The sequence below is a fragment of the Juglans regia genome, chromosome 16 (genome assembly GCF_001411555.2).
Source record: "Juglans regia cultivar Chandler chromosome 16, Walnut 2.0, whole genome shotgun sequence".
Taxonomy (NCBI): domain Eukaryota; kingdom Viridiplantae; phylum Streptophyta; class Magnoliopsida; order Fagales; family Juglandaceae; genus Juglans; species Juglans regia.
Genome location: NC_049916.1, coordinates 9,659,312 through 9,677,691, shown reverse-complemented (window position 1 = coordinate 9,677,691; position 18,380 = coordinate 9,659,312). Strand labels below are relative to the sequence as shown.

Below are 18,380 nucleotides of genomic sequence, written 5' to 3'. Positions count from 1 at the left end.
GTGATACTTTTTTTTATTCTACTTTTTTTTATATTCATTATATATAGTTGCTATGCTTATAGTCTTTCAAGTCTAAGAAATTATAATATATATTGTTAATATATAGTTGGCATGTTGCTATGTATCCTATAATTTCAGATTTCTTGTTTGCTTGAGTTCATGGATATGCTAGCAGATTCTAGTGCCAGCTCTCCTACCCCTCCTACTTATACCCCTACCCCTAGTCCTACCGCTACGGCACCTTGCCCCGCCCCCAAGCCCAGCAAGAAACCTACTTCAACATTTCTGATGTTGGAGGCGGCTCAAGCATATAAGCTAGCATTTTCATTATTGGGTGACAAAGACATCCAATATGTTAAATATTTTGATGATCATGGGGGATTGGAGAAATCCATAAATGATGATTGAGAAATTGTAGCTATTTTTGTAGAGTTTTTGGGACTTTTTTATGATGTCACCACGAGGCTATCTGGAACTTTGTACCCTACATCCAATGTTGTAAGTTAGCAAATATATAGGATAAAAGAAGAATTAGATGACATGGTCGCGGGTGGTCACATTAGGTTGCGGGAGATGACATTGATTATGAGGACAAAGTACGACAAATATTGAGGAGATTTAACTAGGATTAATATTTTGTTATATATAGCTGTCTTTTTTGACCCGAAGTATAAGTTGGATGGTATAATATTTGGATTGGACCTTGCGTACGAGCAAGTTTGGGCTGAGCTTATTGCAGCAAGGGTTCGGGAAACCCTTACTAGATTATTTGATGAGTTTTCCACCATGGGGTGGTAATATTGCGGCACCTACACCTACCCCATTGGCCTCAAGCTCACAGTTTCATGAAGTCGAGGTTGAGAAAAGACATATATTAGAGTGGGGTGAGAGGTATGAGTATACCCCATTTCTTCGGAGTTCTGTAGAGGCTCAGTAAGAGATAGACAGATACTTAGCAGCAGAGATTCTACCATTTTCACGAGATTTCGATATATTAAGTTGGTGGAAGGTGAATGCCGTGAAGTATCCCATCTTTGAAGAGATAGCCCGCACACTTTTGGCCATCCCTGTTAACACCTTAGCTTCAGAGTTGGCCTTTAGCACCGGATGACGTGTATTAGATTCATTTCGGAGTTCATTAGCTCTTGCTACTGTGGAGGCTTTGATTTGCACGCAGAATTGGATCAAGGGAACTCCAATTCATGTTTCGGATGTTCTTGAGTATGAGGAGGGTGATGATCAGCCTGGATCTGGTATTTATTTTAATTTCATTTTTTAATTTCTTATTTTAATTTATTTATTTTAATTTATTTATTTTAATTTAATTGGTATTCATTAATTTGATTTCAGATTTAATACTTATAGTGATACATGAGACGGTGTCTACGGCTACCTCCGATGCAGTATGACTTTGTATTGGACCAATAATTGCCATGGTTTGCACAATTTCTTCATTAATTGTTTTTTACATTTAAAATTTTGTTTTATCTTTATAACTTTTTAATTCTAATTTGTTTTATTTTTAACTTATTAATATTTCAGGTTTTATAATTTATTAATTTTTATGATCTTGATTTTCAGTCTCACATCAATCGATACAACTCACCATTCAGTAAACTCACCGTTACGGCTCTACCCCAAAATCAAATTGATCAAATTGAAAAAATATGATTTTGTTAATTTACAATTAATTGTAATGTTGCTACAATAGTTAATTGTACAATTTGTAATATTTTTTTTTAGAAGAGTTTGTAATAGTGTAATAGTTTATTAGTTCTCTTAATTTGTATAATTGTAAACTACTTATTTTAATTTAGTGCCTTAATGATGATTATTACTTAATTAGTTAATAGTTGAAACTTAATATCTACTTAATAGTTAAATCTATAATTCTATATATATATTATTTTTTTTTCAGTTTCTAAATTTGTATATTTTTTAAGTTAAATTATGGGTTCAAAGTGGTCCAAAAACGGATTCTGGGCCCAAAGTGGTCAAAAAATTATTTTTGATCCATTTAGAGTCCAGAAAATTGTACTGGGCCAAAGACCCAGTAGAGCGATGCGGGGGGTGCGGACGGATAGGGATCCACCCCCGCACCCCGACAATGGGACGGGGTACCCCGCCCCCTCACCCCTGGGGGAGTGCGGGGGCGAGGTACGGGAAAAAATTTCCCACCCATGCATATGCGGGGGCTGGGGAGAGGTGGCCCGATGATCTCCCCTGTAAAATTTAATGACATTTTAACCAAAGAATTAAAAAACAAAAAGAAAAAAGAAAAACCAAAAGAAAAGCTGCTGTCCGATTGCAAATTGGACCGAACAAGAAACCCGCCCTAACCCAAACTCAACAGCAGAACAGCTCGAAGGCCACAAGAGCCCGAACTCCACAGGCATCATCGCAGCATTTTAGCACAGCATCATTCTCCGTTCCTCCCCCGCAACGGCCCAAACCCCTCCCCTACAACTTCTTTCAGATTCTCCCTCACACTATCTTCGCCACCATTTCTCCCTCTCTTACACATGGAAACCAAAGCCCTACCACTCTCCCCCCCGTCTCTCTGATCCACCTCCACGCCTCAAACCCACAGTTTTTTGTTTTTGTGCCTCTAGGGTTTGAAATTCTCTCTCTGAAAATGTCCTTCCCTGCTATAGCGTGTATATACGTCACGGAAGACCTTCTTCGTGAATGGAGGAACGGGAACTCAAGGTTCAGGGCCCCCAACCCCGTCCCTATGCTTCGCTTCCTCTACGAGCTCTGCTGGATCATGGTTCGCCTTCTCTTCCAACTCCTAGGCATGTACATATGTGCGAATATAGGTTTTCTTTGGACTTAGTTTTTATTTTTATGTGCTTGATTGTTAGGTACGAGGTGAATTGCCGTTTCAGAAGTGTAAAGCGGCGTTGGACTCGGTGGAGTTCACGGATAGAGTGTCAGGTGAAGAGTTGGGCTCGGGTTTTGCGGATATTGTGACCCAAATGGCTCAAGATGTGAGTTTTGTTTTTTTGGGTTATATACGTAATCTTGTTTGCCAGCTGAGAAGAAGTGTGAATGGTAAAACCAATATTGAAGACAGTGTAATACACTTTGAACAAAGCACAACTGTAACTTATTATTCTTAGCGTAACTTGTGTTTTATATAGTTTTAGTTTCTTTGCGTCCTATATAAGTTTTAGCCACTGTATGAAGTGTAAAGTTTTGCTTTAAAACCTGATTACTGGACAGTGGTGACATCTCTCTTTAGATGGGTATATGGTTTCTGCCTTTCCAACAGCAGGTTCTCGGTTCTAGCTTAGTTACTTACGAAAAAGAAGTGTTCAATCTTTGTTGGGAGTGTAAGCACGAGTGCATTAATTGTGGTTTTGTGTAGAAAATTTCTCGATGATATTTGTAATACCACAAATAGAGTATAGGAAGATGGTGAATGAGGTCACACAACATTAGGGAGGGAGAACCTCTAGTGGTTTGCAATGATTACAAGGGGCTTTAATTATAACATTGACTATTTGTTTTGAAGTATAAGCCCATATCGACTGAATAATTTTGGAATCCTATAATATGCTATTAGAGCCAATCTTCAGCTAGAAGTGTGAAGACTTGAGTTGTGTCACCTACAACATAATAACTTGATGTGAACGTCAAGGATTTAAGGGTGAGATTGTAATACTTTGAATTGAGTATAGGAGGGTGGTGAGTGAGATTTCAAATATCTTAAGAGTGAGAAGTTCTTGTGGTTTCTAGTGAGTCCAAGGGGCTCCAATTTTAATCTTTTTGGAGAATAATCCCGTATATGACATAGGCTTTTCCTTAGGCCGTTACAATATCTCACTGTGGAGGCATTCCTGACAAATGTGGGACATGCAATGTTTTGATTTAGAGTTCTTTCAGTTAAAATTGCTTCTGGTTTAAACTTTTACATGTTGTATGCCTACGAGATTTGAAGTTTTATCTATGGCAATCCATAATCTTGTTTGCCATGATCAAAGGTGTTGGTTGTGTTTGACATTACTATGCCTCTTATAAATGCTTGAGGAGAAACATGGGTGGATTTAATATTGCTTTTAAGTTCAACGGTAGAAGTTTTGGCAAGTCAACATTTGCTACTTCGAAATCCATCAATCTTTTTGGGACTTTCATTATTCCGTGTTTTCAATTATGGGGTATTCAAGCAAGCTTTTGATTGGATCAAAATCTTTTGTTTGCTCAGTGGGGCAAGACATTTCAATTCCTCTTATTACTAAAGGCAGCACAGGATCAGACTACTGTCTCTATGGACAAAATCAATCTGGCTTAGTTGTAGGTCGCCATGAAAACATTATTTCAGGCTCAGGATTTGTTGGAGTTTGTCAAAATCAATCTGGCTTAGTTGTGAGTCACCATGGTCGGAATTTCTGTACTTTGTATGTACATTTCAAATTGGTTATTTCAAATTTTGTTTTCTCAAAGCATTTGCACCCCAAGTTCGCCAATGATTCTCATATCTGACACCACCGCCTTTAAGTATGCAGTAAAGCATGAGGTTATGGATTCAATTCCTCTGCCTTGAGTTGCATTTATTAAAAAAATGCTGTCAAGTTGTTTGAACTTCTTGATCTATACTGTCAAACTATATGAAGGGACAATGGGTTAAATTTCATTATCGGTGTATTGTTTAGGAAATGGATGCAACTTATCTAAAAAACCATCAGGGGACGTATCTTTTAGAAAGAGTATCACAAAGTGGGGTTTTCCGTTAGATAAAATTAAGTTTTGCTAGTTTTATTCTATTTCTGTGTTGTGGCATTATGGTGTTGCCTCCTTTTATCTAAAAAGTTATGGTATCATTATGTGTAACGATGCTGTATAGCTTGGTTTTATGTGCTTTACCAATGACCTGTTATTATATGTATTTGATGCTAGTGTACAAGCTTTTTCCTTACATGCATTTATTCACTTCGTCTGCAGCTTGCGATGCCTGGAGAGTATCGTTCTCGCCTCACAAAATTTGTAAGTATAATTGAATAAAATGCTGCATGGTATTGTGAGTTTTACTTATCACCTATGTAGAATGGCTGTTTTGAGCCCTGAGAATTATCTTTGCTTTGTGATACTTTCCTTGCATGTGTTTACTCATTTTGTTTATTCCATACTAACATGTACAGTATTATTTGGTACGAATCCATTTTGGTGATTGATATGTTATCTGCAAGTTGTCTAATTAGTTAATAAATGTGTTCTCTCTCTTTCATGCAAAAGTAGCTAGCCAAGAGCACAGGTTTTTAATAATAATAATAAGAAAATCTATCGCACTACCTGCTTTGTACTACTTTTCTAATTTTATTGTTATTTTTTTAAGAGGACATTACATCACTTGTGTTAGTTTTAGAAGCAAATATGCCAAATTTTATCACAGAGCATTAGGAGTGCAAACTCAAGTACACGGATGAAGGAGAGTATCGAAATAAGGATAAGAAGGATAACAAGAATTAATAACATCTAGAAAAGAAAAGAAACTGTTTATTGTTGTGGTCTTTGCTGAATTTTTAGAAAGGTGCATAGAGCTTTAAACTCTAGTGCCATTTTCTCACAATCTTTAATGTTGTGAGCATTTCTTCCAACTATTCCACATGAAGCACAGTACTCAAGACATGTATGATGTACTTACTTCCCAGTTTACCTCCCCAACCTGCCAATAACTCCACCGCCCGGAGTTGCATTACCCTCTCTTTACAAAGCCTGTAAGAAAGCAAACAAAAATTATCATAGACTTTGGAGCATGGATAATTCTTTTGTAAGAAGCAAAAGGGAAATGTGAACTGTTTTTTTACAGGACAAAGCGAGTATTATTGGTATTATTTTTTGGTAAAATGGGCTTCTATTGTAGAGAATTGTAATGAACTGGAATGGAGCTCTGTTTTGCAAATGGATGCCTATTTCACTGAATTTTTCTCATGATATGATATCGAGTTAATGGTTACAGTTCAATAACAGTCGTGAAATGCTGTTCTATTTTTTATTTGTATTTTGATGATGCATGTTATTGTGATTTATTTGCTTACATTGCAGTAGGTACCCATGATGTCTGAATTTGTAAGCTGATGTTGTTACGATATTATTGTTTTCAAATTATTGTGGATAGCTTGTATGCGTATGTATATGTATACAAAAAGTATAATCTACAACGCGCTTCCGTTTTATTACCTATAGAAAGGGAGGGGTTGTATGAATATAATGCATAGAGCAAACTCATATATCCTTAGAGATATTATTAAAATCTATTTCACTGCCGTAGTTTTAATTCGTGAGTCTTTTTGAATGGACTTTGTACCTTGAAGTTATATAGTCTTTTTGAATGGACTTTGTACCTTGAAGTTATATAAACAACTTGCTTTCTTAGGTTGTTGTCTGACAGAGCTTTACATGTTTTGGTTTCCATTCTTCAACTTGCCCCTTTGTAGAAAGATAGTTCTATAGTATTTCCTGGATTCTTGCTACTTTTACGTCCTTTTCACACATTGTAAAAATGTTGCTTCAAATTTTTTTATTCATTAAATATGCAAGATGTATCATATGCCCTTATGTTTCTTTTATTTTGTTTTCTGTGATTCATATTTTATGTGCTTTGTTCTTATTTTGTTCTCACTTTTTATGTTCTTAGGCAAAATGGTTGGTGGAATCTGAACTTGTACCTTTGAGGCTTTTCCAGGAGCGTTCCGAGGTGTTGATTGTTATTGTTTTTTGAGAAATTACACTTCACAGCTCTGAACTACAACTGCTTTTCCAATGTGCACCCAAAACTACAATTGTCGACACATTGGATCCTCAAACTACCAAACAATTGCACCGTTAAACCCTTTGGTTAAGATCTGACTTTTAAGATCAAGGAAAATAGACTATCAAGCGTAATTTTAGTGGTCAAATCTTAATGGTGCATGGATACTTCAATTTGTTTTGGTAGCTTGAGGATGAAATGTGTCAAGGTAGATAGCTTTGGGTGCATATTACAAAAGGGGTGGTAGTTTGAGGGTGCAAAATGTAATATTATTTTTTGAGTTTTGTTGTGATTTGGGGTTTTGGGTTTTTAGTTTCTTGCTCTTTGACATATATGATTACTTTACATTTTTGGTAAAGATGTAAATCACTTTATATTTTTCATATATTATAGGAAGAGTTTCTATGGGAGGCTGAAATGATCAAGATAAAAGCTCAGGAGTTGAAGAATAAAGAGGTAAGAAGATCATGCTTTGTTAGTTGCATACTCTGATATGGTGGAATGTGCAAAATGTTGACCATTGAACGTTGTGCTGAACCTTAAACTACTAGGGAAAACCATTAAAATAATATGCGTTTTCCATTTTTAATATTCTAAAAGAAATGTACATTTCAAAAATCAATTTGATTTTGATTTGTTTTCCTTTTAGGCTTTGTCATAAAAAAGTACCTAGAATTTCAGCTTCTTACAAGTCAGGACAATGGCTTTCCTTTTCTAAGTGCATTGGATCTATATCTCCAATCGCTTCCATTCCCTTTTGGGTTGTTTGTTCTGGTGGGGAAGATGTATGGCTAAAAGTTAAATAACATGTCAATCACATGTCTTTTTGTATGTAAATAACTTTTTATGCAAGAATTAGGGCAAACCTGTGGTACTATTATATGCCAGGTAGGTGAGAAAGCATAGTTCTTGTCCTTTGAACTCTCTTTTTTCCTAAATGGAAAGTTGTTGCTGGAGTCTTTTTTTATATGTGCTGTTTCGTATAATGAAAATGAAAGCTATTGAAAACAATACCATGCGTATCAAGTTCATGCACTGATGACTTTTCAGTCAACCTAAGTTCTATCAATAAATTATGTATGTCTGCTGTTGATACAGGTCAGAGTAAATACTCGTCTTCTTTATCAGCAAACAAAATTTAACCTTCTTCGAGAAGAAAGTGAGGGCTATGCCAAACTGGTATGCTACCCATTGACTGATTTTGTAAAATCATTTGTGTTATATTCTCCTCTAAAAAAAAATATTGTCTCTTCCAAATGTTAGAGAATTTTATTATTAAGTGAATCATGTCATCTATTACATCTTTGATTTATCCTGGTTTGAATTTTTTTGGTAAGTACTTTGTTCTGATCTTAATGTTTTCCGTTTGCCTCTTTTTAATTTTAGATTTATCAATCTTTTGTTAATGTATGCCTCTCTGTTTTTTTTTGTTGGGTGGAGGGCTTTGTAAACTACTCTTCAAGAGATCTGGTGGAGTGATTCAAATTTTAAGCATAGTTTTGATTTTCTTAGCCATATGTGCTTCTGTAGTTAAGTCACATGCAAGCTGCTGATATGGGATGCATTAGTTATGATTGCATAGCAGGGGAACAGCTAAGCTAAATTGTCTGGAATCCAGTTTTTGCGTATTTCTTTTTATTTTTCTTATCTTTTTGGTAGGAGTTTGTAATTAGTTTAGGTTTGGTACTTCTCTATTCTGGGTCTTCACCATCTTGTGGATTTGTAGGTTACCCTTCTTTGCCGAGACTCTGAAGCTTCAACTCAAAATGTGTCAGCAGCAACAATAGGCATTATCAAGGTTTTTGACCTAATCTTCAATTTTGTTTCTTCCTTGTTATTTTTTGTATCTGACTTTTTCTGAACAATATATACTGCAGTCATTAATTGGACATTTCGATCTCGACCCCAATCGGGCATTTGATATTGTATGTTTCTTCTGTTTAGCTCTGTGTTCTATGCTATCTTCTGGTTGTTCTCCTTTTCTGTGTATGTTAAAGTTGATGGCATAACATTCAATCATGTTTTTGATACTTCTATTTGGTCAGGTTTTGGAGTGTTTTGAACTTCAGCCAGATAACAAGAGCTTTCTGGAACTGATACCAATTTTTCCCAAGGTAATAAAGTCTTTTAGGTTGAATTTTGTACTTGCAATAAGTGAATAAACCCTAATTTTACTGATGCTTCTTCCCTGCTTTGCAGTCTCATGCTTCACAGATTCTTGGTTTTAAATTTCAATACTATCAGCGTATGGAAGTAAATGATCCGGTACCGTTTGGGCTATATAAGCTTACAGCCTTGCTGGTGAAAGAAGAGTTTATTGAGCTTGATAGCATGTGAGTAATTTTTCTTTTTCAATACTTTACTCCATTGGTCGATTGTAATTGATTTTCATGGCAAGTCTTTTCATGATTTCCTTGTACCTCTAAACTAGCACGCCTAGACATTGCTCTTGTATATGTCCCGTATACTTGGGTATTTTGTCTCTCTTTTGATCAATAAAAATTTGTTTACCGATAAAAAAAAAAGCATGTGAGTAATTTTTGCACACTTTTTGGTCATGTAATTTAGTCAACCTTCCACTTTTGTTGGTTTAAGGTGACCTATGCCATCTATGTCAATTGAGTGTCCTTGATATTATATTTTCTTCAGTCTTTGTGGTTAAGGCTTTTTCGATTACATTTTTTGAACAGTTCCTCAATTTTGTGGAATGCTGTAATAGACTCCAAATTTTGTGGGTCTTAGGGCAGATGGTTGCTCGTATGAGGTTCATGGACCACATGGGGTGGGGTGGTCGAAGTATATAAGAATAGGATGATGATTCTTCTCTAGATATACTCACTTTGAGGTGGGTGATGGGTCAAGTAAATTCTGGCATGATTTATGGTGTGGAGATCCTAAAGGAAGCTTTCCCAGAATTATATGGAATTGCATGGATGTAGGAAGCCTCGATAGCAGATCTTGTGGAAGCTTCTATTATTTCTTCTTAGTGGAATGTTAGTATTTTTTCAAAGTAGCACAAAATTGGGAAGTTATTGCTTTCACAGAGTTTTATAATCTAGTGTACTCTAGTAGAGCAAGAGTGAGAAATGTAGATGAGGCCTTTTGGAGCCCTTATGAAAAGGGAAGTTTACTGTCCATTCATTCTATCGGGCCCTTACAATTCAAAATATCGATCCATTTCTTAGGAGGAGTATTTGAAAGACCATGGCATCCTTAAAAACAACTTTTCTTTTGTATGGATGGCTTCATCGGGAAAATTCTCACCATATACAACCTAAAGAAATGGAAGGTCATTATGATGGACTGGTATTGTATGCGCAAAAAGAACGAGGAGACTGTAGATCTACTACTACATTTTGAGGTAGCCATGACACTATGGAATGATTTCTTTGATAGAGCAGGACTAGCATGGGCTATGCCTTGAATGTTGGTTGACTTCCTAGCATGTTGGTGGGATCTGCATGGCTATCCACAAATTGCAGCAGTATGGATATGGACCCCATATGCGTATGGTGGTGCCTTCGGAGGGAAAGGAAGGATAGAAGCTGTGAAGATTGTGAGTGGACAATGGTGGTGCCATTGGTCAATTGCAAGAGATTTTAATGGATTGGACATCTGTGATTTTCTTGTATTGGTTGCCAATAATGCTTAGATGTCTCTCTTGTATACTTTCCGTGTGGTTGGGTTATGCCGAGTGCTTTCATCAATAGAATTCTTGATTACTGAAAAAAAAATGAGGATCTTTAAATGTGACCTGTGGTGGTTGTGATTAGCCATATCTGAAGATAGGGATATTTTATTATGCTTTTATCTTGCTCATAGAAAAGAAAAAATTATTTTGCTGCATGTGGGAATCTAAAAGAGTACTGCTGCATGATTTTTGTGGTAAAACTGTAGGTGCAGAACCAAAGTTGGCTATGCTGTTGTGAATGATGCTAGATGAATTTTAAAAGTAGAAGCTAAAATAAGTTGAAGAACAATTTCTGTTATAAGAAAGAAAAAACAAATATGTTTACTCCAAAGGAGTACCCATTAAATATGTATTTCGAGTGAGCTTAAGGCTAATTGGGGGCCATGTTAGGTTCCTTCAGCAGCTACTAATATACTTGGAATGTCGATGGATGAATCACAAATGATTAATCTATTCAATTGCTTAGCCAACTACTCCAAGAATAAGAATTTGAAAATTCAAATGTATGAAATATTGTTCATCAGCAGTGTTCATTTGTTTATCTAAGGGTAATAACCTCATTGAACAAGAAATCCTTGAGCACAGCCATTGCAGTGATTCGTTACCATATTTCCTTAATGTGAATAACGAAGCATCATCAGTGAGGGTGTGTTGAGTTGGAGAAATATATGTTTCGGTGCTGTTAATATATGGGTTAATCTCTTAACCCATGTCTTATTTTTTCTGATTAGATCTCTGTCTGTTCCAGATATGCACATTTACTACCCAAGGAGGACGAGGCTTTTGAGCATTATAATACTTTTTGTGCCAAGCGACTTGATGAGGTATAGTGACAATAGCAACGTATGAATGGTTGTTTCTCCTTGTATCCAATTCTATTATTACAAGTCTTTTTTGTTACGAAATGCTTTCTGCTTAATTGTTTAAAATGAGGCTTGGCCTGTTTCATTTCATGTAATGTATTAGTGCTAGCTCTTAGGTTTTGTCTGCTGAATGCCATATTTTCCCGCTTCCTGTCTCTTGTCAGATAACTGAGTGTATTTATGACTACATGCTAATTCGCATTCTCCTCATCATGTTCATCCTGTTGTGTTGATTATACATGATGTTACTCTAGATTGCATCCTTTGTTTTTCTGTTCTTGTGGCATAGGCTCTAGAAGCTTCTTCCCTTGATTTGATAATGCTCACACCTTTTGCATACATGGATATTCATAAATTTCTTCAGGCGAACAAAATTGGAAAAATAAATCTTGCGGCTACTGGGAAAGATTTAATGGATGATGAGAAACAAGGGGACGTGACAATAGATCTTTTTGCTGCCTTAGACATGGAAACTGAGGCAGTTGCTGAACGATCTCCAGAGCTTGAAAATAATCAAATGTTGGGCTTGCTTACTGGATTCCTTTCTGTGGATGACTGGTAGGTTTTAATTTATTATTTCTGATTTGGAGGTACAAGCATGGGACTTTTATGGTTGGCTTGATTTTTGATTTTGCTTTAGTTTTTGTTTTGTTTTCTCATTCCTTCATTTACCACCACTGTCATCATCATAACCTTAAGCTTTCTTCCTGTTTCCTTCTTTACATTGATTATTGCAGTATTTGATTTCTTTTTATTTTTGTTTTGTTTTCAAATTTTATTGTTTTTTATATGTGATCCTGTACATGTGGGTTTTCGGATGCATTTTCTTATTTTCAGATCCACTACTTTTAGAAACTTTAATAAAAACATCTACACAAACATAGTTTCTACAGGTCCTCCATTTTCACAAACCCGAAAAAAAACTCATCTCAATCATTTCAGAAATTTTCAGAAAAATTGTCAATCAAGAGATGGAAATACTTTTTCTTCTTCTCTCAGCTGTGCCTTTTGATTTCTTGGAGGTTTTTGTCTCAAAAGTTTTTATATTTTAGCAAGCACATGTGGTATTGCTTGAGTGCTGCAAAACACTAGAAGGGGCTACATCCATTCAGAAGTCCAAGTATGGATTTAATTGCCTCTTTATATATTTTACACAAATATGGTTAATCGATGTCTGTTTTATGTATGTAATACACATAGAGATGAGGTGGTAAAATCTTTGTTTGCCTCTCTCTCTCTCTCTGTTTCTCTCATTTAAAAGTTTTGCAGTTTCTCCTTGTTGATATTATACAGTTTATCTATAAGATGACCTATTTTATCAGGTACCATGCACATATACTATTTGATCGTCTGTCAGCTCTCAATCCCGTGGAACACAGCCAAATCTGTAACAGCTTGTTCCGGTAAAGTCAATATATATATATATTTGGATTATTTTTGTTTGAATTCAGGTTGACTACTTTCTCTACTCTGTGTGTTCGTGTACAGCACACGAACATAAAAGTATTTTACTTTTTCAAGTGCAATTATGGTGGCATTATTTATAACTATGATTTTGAGTTTGACCATCATTAGACTTATATGGGAGTGCCTCTATATTTTCATCATTGATAAATCTGTGATGTCCAGGCTTATCGAAAAATCAATCTCTTCAGCATATGCCATTATTCATCAAGCACATTTCCAAAGCTTTGGGCCTCCTTCAGGGGCCAGCATTGATGCCATGGATGAAGCGAATCCATCAGGTCCTGCTTCGTTTATTGATCTACCGAGTGAACTATTTCAGATGCTTGCTTGTGCTGGACCTTATCTTTACCGTGATACTCTATTGCTTCAGAAGGTGCACTATTTCTTTCTGATATTCTAATAACTTATTTTTTCACTTTTTGTTGCCCTTTGAGCTCATGTCTTGGTTTTTCTTGAGTAGGTATGTAGAGTATTAAGAGGCTACTACTTGTCTGCACTAGAGCTTGTAGGAAATGGTGATGGAGCACGGAATTCTGAAGCTGTTATAGTTGGTAATCGAGTTCCTCGTCTGCACCTGAAGGAAGCTAGGTCACGAATAGAGGAAGCCTTGGGAAAATGTCTACTTCCTTCATTACAAATGATACCGGCAAACCCAGCAGTTGGCCAGGAGATCTGGGAAGTAATGAATCTCCTCCCGTACGAGGTTGGCCGTAATTCAGTGTTATATGATCTTAATTTGAGAATTTATTGGGTATGTTAGACAGTTTGCTAGATGAATCTTGTCTGCTTAGGTGCGGTACCGTTTATACGGTGAATGGGAAAAAGATGATGAGGGGATTCCTTTGGTTTTGGCTTCACGTCAAACAGCCAAGGTATATATTTTTTTTGATCGGTAAATACAAATTTTATTAAAAAAAGGCAAACAGCCAAGGTATATTTAATTGTTTATTCCATTGAGTTCATCTTCTGTCTTCCAAACCTTGGTGCCTTACAACTGTCATTTGTTGTGCTACATTGCTTTACAGTTGGACACCAGGAGAATTTTGAAAAGGCTTGCAAAGGAAAATCTAAAGCAACTGGGTCGGATGGTTGCGAAACTGGCCCATGCCAATCCAATGACTGTACTTCGAACAATAGTTCATCAGGTATTGTTCAATTTGGATACCTTGTAATTCTCTTCCTGCTGTGGATTTTAATTAGTGACAATGTAATGTCATAAAACTGTGATGTGCAGATTGAGGCGTACAGGGATATGATTACTCCAGTAGTGGATGCATTCAAATATCTGACACAGGTGTGGATTTTCATTTGCATCGTAACACAGGATCTTCCTTTCTTCTTGTTCTTGTGTTTCTTATGATGACTGTTTAAATTTTGTTGATGATTTTTTGTGGTAGAAATTGGTCCATATCAAGTGTTTTGTGACAAGATATCTGTTCTATTCTTCTTGTCCCACCCTGTTACCTTGACTTTGTATTTTAGAAAGTGTTGTTTAAACGGCATTCTGACTATTAAATTTAAATTCTGGACTCGACAAATTTAGTTAATGCAGCGGCAGGATTTGTTGACTCGAGTCATCTAACATGGTTTTAGGTTCTTGATGCTGTTAAAACTGATGGACACATTTGAATGTGAAAAGTGGAGGTATCAAAAGGCTGATTATTGTGGTTCTGGTTTCAGATTTAGGGTTTGTTAAAATTCCAAACTTGTTTTCTTCTTTGATTTCTATCTTTTAGGGCTTTAATCTAGGCCTGGCATGTGATACCCCCATATTGAATGATGAGTACACGCATATGGTGTATGGGATCCCACATTGCTTGGGAGGGAGAAGTTCTTCCTTTCTATAATGATTCCAATAGGGCACCAATCATACCATTGACTAGTCTTTTTGGAGTACGACCCAGACCTGGCTTTTGGCCTCCCTTCAGACATTATATGACATCTTGTTGTAGACCCTTGGCTGGTGATAATTGGCAGGAAAGTGATTTTAAATCACACCTGCGAGTTTCAGCCAAAATCCAAGTCATGTTTTTTCTTTCATTTGAAATAACAGTAGGCATATAATTGTCAAGTCCGCTCTAGCCTGACTGAGATTTATGGTGTCCCTTAGCTTAGGAATTTTCAATGCTACAGTAAACATCATTGATTTTCAAGGGTAGATGTCTTGGCATAACCATAATGGGAAAAATGAACAAAGTAAATGTTTAAAGCATGCCTACGTGTGGTAGGCTCTTGGTACTTGCTTCTCTGATGCAAGTGATTCTCTTGTCTGTGTCATATATTGCATGCTGGACCATCTACTCTTACATTGTGAGTTTGCAAGAGAAATTTGGAATTTTTTCTTCAATAGAATAGGAATTGCATGGGTAATGCCGGGAAGAGTGGTGGAACTACTAGCAAGTTGGAGAGGGATTACTGGGACACCACAGATAGCAGCTGTGTGGAAGATGGCTCCTTTATGTATTCTTTGGTGCATTTGGTGTTAAAGAAACGATAGACATTTTGAGGATCATGAATGCTCCTTGGAAGAGTTTAGGAGTTTTATGTGGAAGACTTTATTTATGTGGGCCATTGCTTTAGATATGAATGGTCTCATCTTCCATGATTTCCTCATAATTGTTTTTAGTTCCTAAATAGGTGTATCCACATGTATACTTCCAGTGTACCTGGGCTATGCCTACACTTTGATAAATAAAATATCTTATTACTTATAAAAAAAAATATATGTATCTTGTTTGGCAAAGGGTGAGTTGGCAAATGGTGAGCTGTCCGATTGCGAATGGTGGTTTAGGGGTGCGAAATTTGTGTGTTTTTAATAAGGCACTATTAGGAAAGTGATTGTGGAGCTACCAAATGGAAGGGAACTCGTTGTGGAGAGAGGTTATTGATCACAAGTATGGTAGTGCGTCGGGGGGATGGTGTTCTAAGGAGGGTAGGGGGTCTAATGGAGTAAGCCTATGGAAATTTATTAGAAAGGGGTGGAACACTTTTGAAAAACATCTTAAGTTTGAGGTGGGTGATGGAGCAAGAACCCGCTTTTGGTTTGATGTTTGGAGTGGGGAGAGCCCTCGTTACACTGTTTTTCCTGTTGTATTTAACTTGGCTGGAAATCAGCAAGCTGCAGTTTCAGAATTGCTATGTCGTGCGAATGAGATGGTAACTTGGAATGTCACTTTTACTAGAAATGCTCAAGATTGGGAACTTGAAGAACTGACAGATTTTTATAGCTATTTGTATTCAACAATGTTAGGAGACAATGGGGGTGACCGTGTATTGTGGATTTACACGGGGAGAAAAAAGTTTACTGTTAAATCTTTTTACAAGGTTTTGACAGTCCAACAGCCCATATTCTTTCCGTGGAAGAGTATTTGGAAGGTTTTAGTGCCGTCTAAAGTCCTTTTTTTTTTACTTGGACAGCTGCACTTGGGAAGATTTTGACGGTTGATAATCGAAGGAAGCGCCGTATGGTGGTCACGGAGTGGTGCTACATGTGTAAAAGGAATGGGGAATCGATAGATCATTTGCTTTTACGTTGTGAGGTGGCTGGGGAGTTATAGGCTGGTATCCTTAGTAGAGCGGGCCGAGTTGGGTATTGCCTAAGAGTGTAGTGGATCTACTAGCGTGCTAGAACAGGAGGAACAATACCGCTCAACTGGCAACAGTGTAGCGAATGATACCTTTGTACTTAATGTGGTGTTTATGGTCGAAAATGAATGATAGGTGCTTTAACAACAAGGAGCGTGCAGTGGAGGAAATCTGAAATTTATTTGTATTCTCTTTTACAGTGGTTTTCTGCTATTGTATTGAAGGGTGAGAATGTTCATGAGTTTTTATCTTCTTTCCAACTTACTAGAATGTAATTAGGTGTCTCACTTTGTATACTTCCTGTGTACTTGGGCATTGCCTAGTTTCATTCTATTCAATAAAGATTCTTACTTATCAAAAAAAAAAAAAATATTGTTTGGTATGTAGTCATAAAATATACTCTTTGGTATACATTTTCCTCAAATCTATCCAGCTAAACATTTGAGCTACCTACGGATTGGATTTTATTATAGAAGCCTTTTTACTAGAATTGATATTTGCCCCGTGTTGGTCAAAGCACGATTAAGCACAAATAGCCAAGCACAAAGCCCAAAGCACATTGCTTACCAAAAGAGAAGCACATTTACAAAAGCGCACATTAGTGCGCATTTTGACACTTTTTTTAGTGAGCTTAAAGAAGAAAAAAGGTGTTTTTGTAAATTTTTGAAAAACAATAGAAAATATTAGTTTAAATTCTCACTTCTTTTTAGTACCATCAATTTAGATGAAGTAAATGAGGAAGATGAAGAGAGTTATAATATTTTTGTGAAAAATATGATAGTTTAATGATTAATAAGGATGATTATATACTTTAGGATTGCATCGTATTGCTTACGTTTGCACGGAAGTCAGTACCTACAATTGTTGTGGTTTTTTAGTCCGTGCCTTTTGGTTATCTATTAATTCAACTGTGTACTTTATTTTGATTATGGCTTTCACATATCATAGTTGTATATTTTTGTATTGCAGAAGAGAATTATATAAAATGCTATGATTAATTTTGTCTACTTAGTTGATCACTTGATTGTTATGTTCCATAATCATCTGAAAAATTAAGTTAAATTTGCTAAATTTATTTCCATTGTGCTTTATTATACTTTTTTTATTGTATTTTATGAATATTTTGTTATTATATATATATATATATATATATATTTTACTTCAATCAGCATGGGCTTACATTTTTTTCTCTGCAGCTAGGCTTTAGGTGCTGTTTGCACCTAAGTGCACTTGGCACTTTAACCAACACTATGTTTCCCTCGCAATTGCTTTGTTGCTAGGATTTAGTTTAGGCATAGTGTGATTCTTCTCTCTCTACACTTGGACTATTGGTCATACAGGGTGCCCACTTTTCTTCTTTTCAAGAGTTAATGAATCTCTGTTCTTCATCTTCTTCCTAAGTGGGTGCTTTCTCTTGTATACCTTCTTGGTTTCGTCACTTTTCGCATTTAATATAATTTCTTTTTTACTTGTAAGAACAATTATTTGTTGAATATGGTCTTTTCTGTGTACATGGAATAAAATTGATTACTTTTTTGTCAACAAAACTAAGACTATTTTTCCCATCCTTATGGATTCTTTAGTACATTTCCTGTGTGAAGGAATCCCTTTCACTTTGATGAATAAATATTCACCTAAAAAGAAATAACACTTTTTTTTTCTCCATATTTTGTATTGATCCTGATGAAATTCTTACTCTCTTCACAGCTTGAGTATGATGTTTTGGAATATGTGGTGATTGAGCGTTTGGCACAAGGGGGACGTGATAAGCTAAAAGATGATGGCCTCAATTTGTCAGACTGGCTTCAATCCTTGGCTTCGTTTTGGGGTCATCTGTATGTTTCAATCGTTCTTTTTTTTTTTTTGGATAAGTCAATCGTTCTTGTTTCTTACCTCCTCTCCACCCCCTTCTTGTTTTAAAATTTCTGCAAGTCTCATTTGTTTTCTATTTAATATAATTTTTGTGGGGACTTATAGGACTTCCATAGTTCCATAGGCAGTTAAAAGGTCTAAATCTAAATTG

At 36.2% G+C, this 18,380-nt stretch overlaps 1 protein-coding gene across 1 annotated transcript in view; it reads left to right on the top strand.

Moving 5' to 3' along the window:
• The first annotated feature begins 2,337 nt into the window (after positions 1-2,337).
• LOC109014327 (THO complex subunit 2) overlaps positions 2,338-18,380 on the top strand; it is a 44,728-nt gene continuing 28,685 nt past the window's right edge. The window contains exons 1-19 of the mRNA XM_018996754.2: positions 2,338-2,770; positions 2,865-2,990; positions 4,945-4,986; positions 6,638-6,697; positions 7,145-7,207; positions 7,850-7,930; positions 8,478-8,549; positions 8,629-8,676; positions 8,797-8,865; positions 8,951-9,084; positions 11,191-11,266; positions 11,670-11,863; positions 12,628-12,708; positions 12,935-13,145; positions 13,233-13,475; positions 13,564-13,644; positions 13,798-13,917; positions 14,007-14,066; positions 18,065-18,192. Coding sequence (XP_018852299.1) covers positions 2,636-2,770; positions 2,865-2,990; positions 4,945-4,986; positions 6,638-6,697; positions 7,145-7,207; positions 7,850-7,930; positions 8,478-8,549; positions 8,629-8,676; positions 8,797-8,865; positions 8,951-9,084; positions 11,191-11,266; positions 11,670-11,863; positions 12,628-12,708; positions 12,935-13,145; positions 13,233-13,475; positions 13,564-13,644; positions 13,798-13,917; positions 14,007-14,066; positions 18,065-18,192 — 2,024 coding nt within the window. The 5' untranslated portion in view covers positions 2,338-2,635. The remainder of the gene's footprint in view (positions 2,771-2,864; positions 2,991-4,944; positions 4,987-6,637; positions 6,698-7,144; positions 7,208-7,849; positions 7,931-8,477; positions 8,550-8,628; positions 8,677-8,796; positions 8,866-8,950; positions 9,085-11,190; positions 11,267-11,669; positions 11,864-12,627; positions 12,709-12,934; positions 13,146-13,232; positions 13,476-13,563; positions 13,645-13,797; positions 13,918-14,006; positions 14,067-18,064; positions 18,193-18,380) is intronic.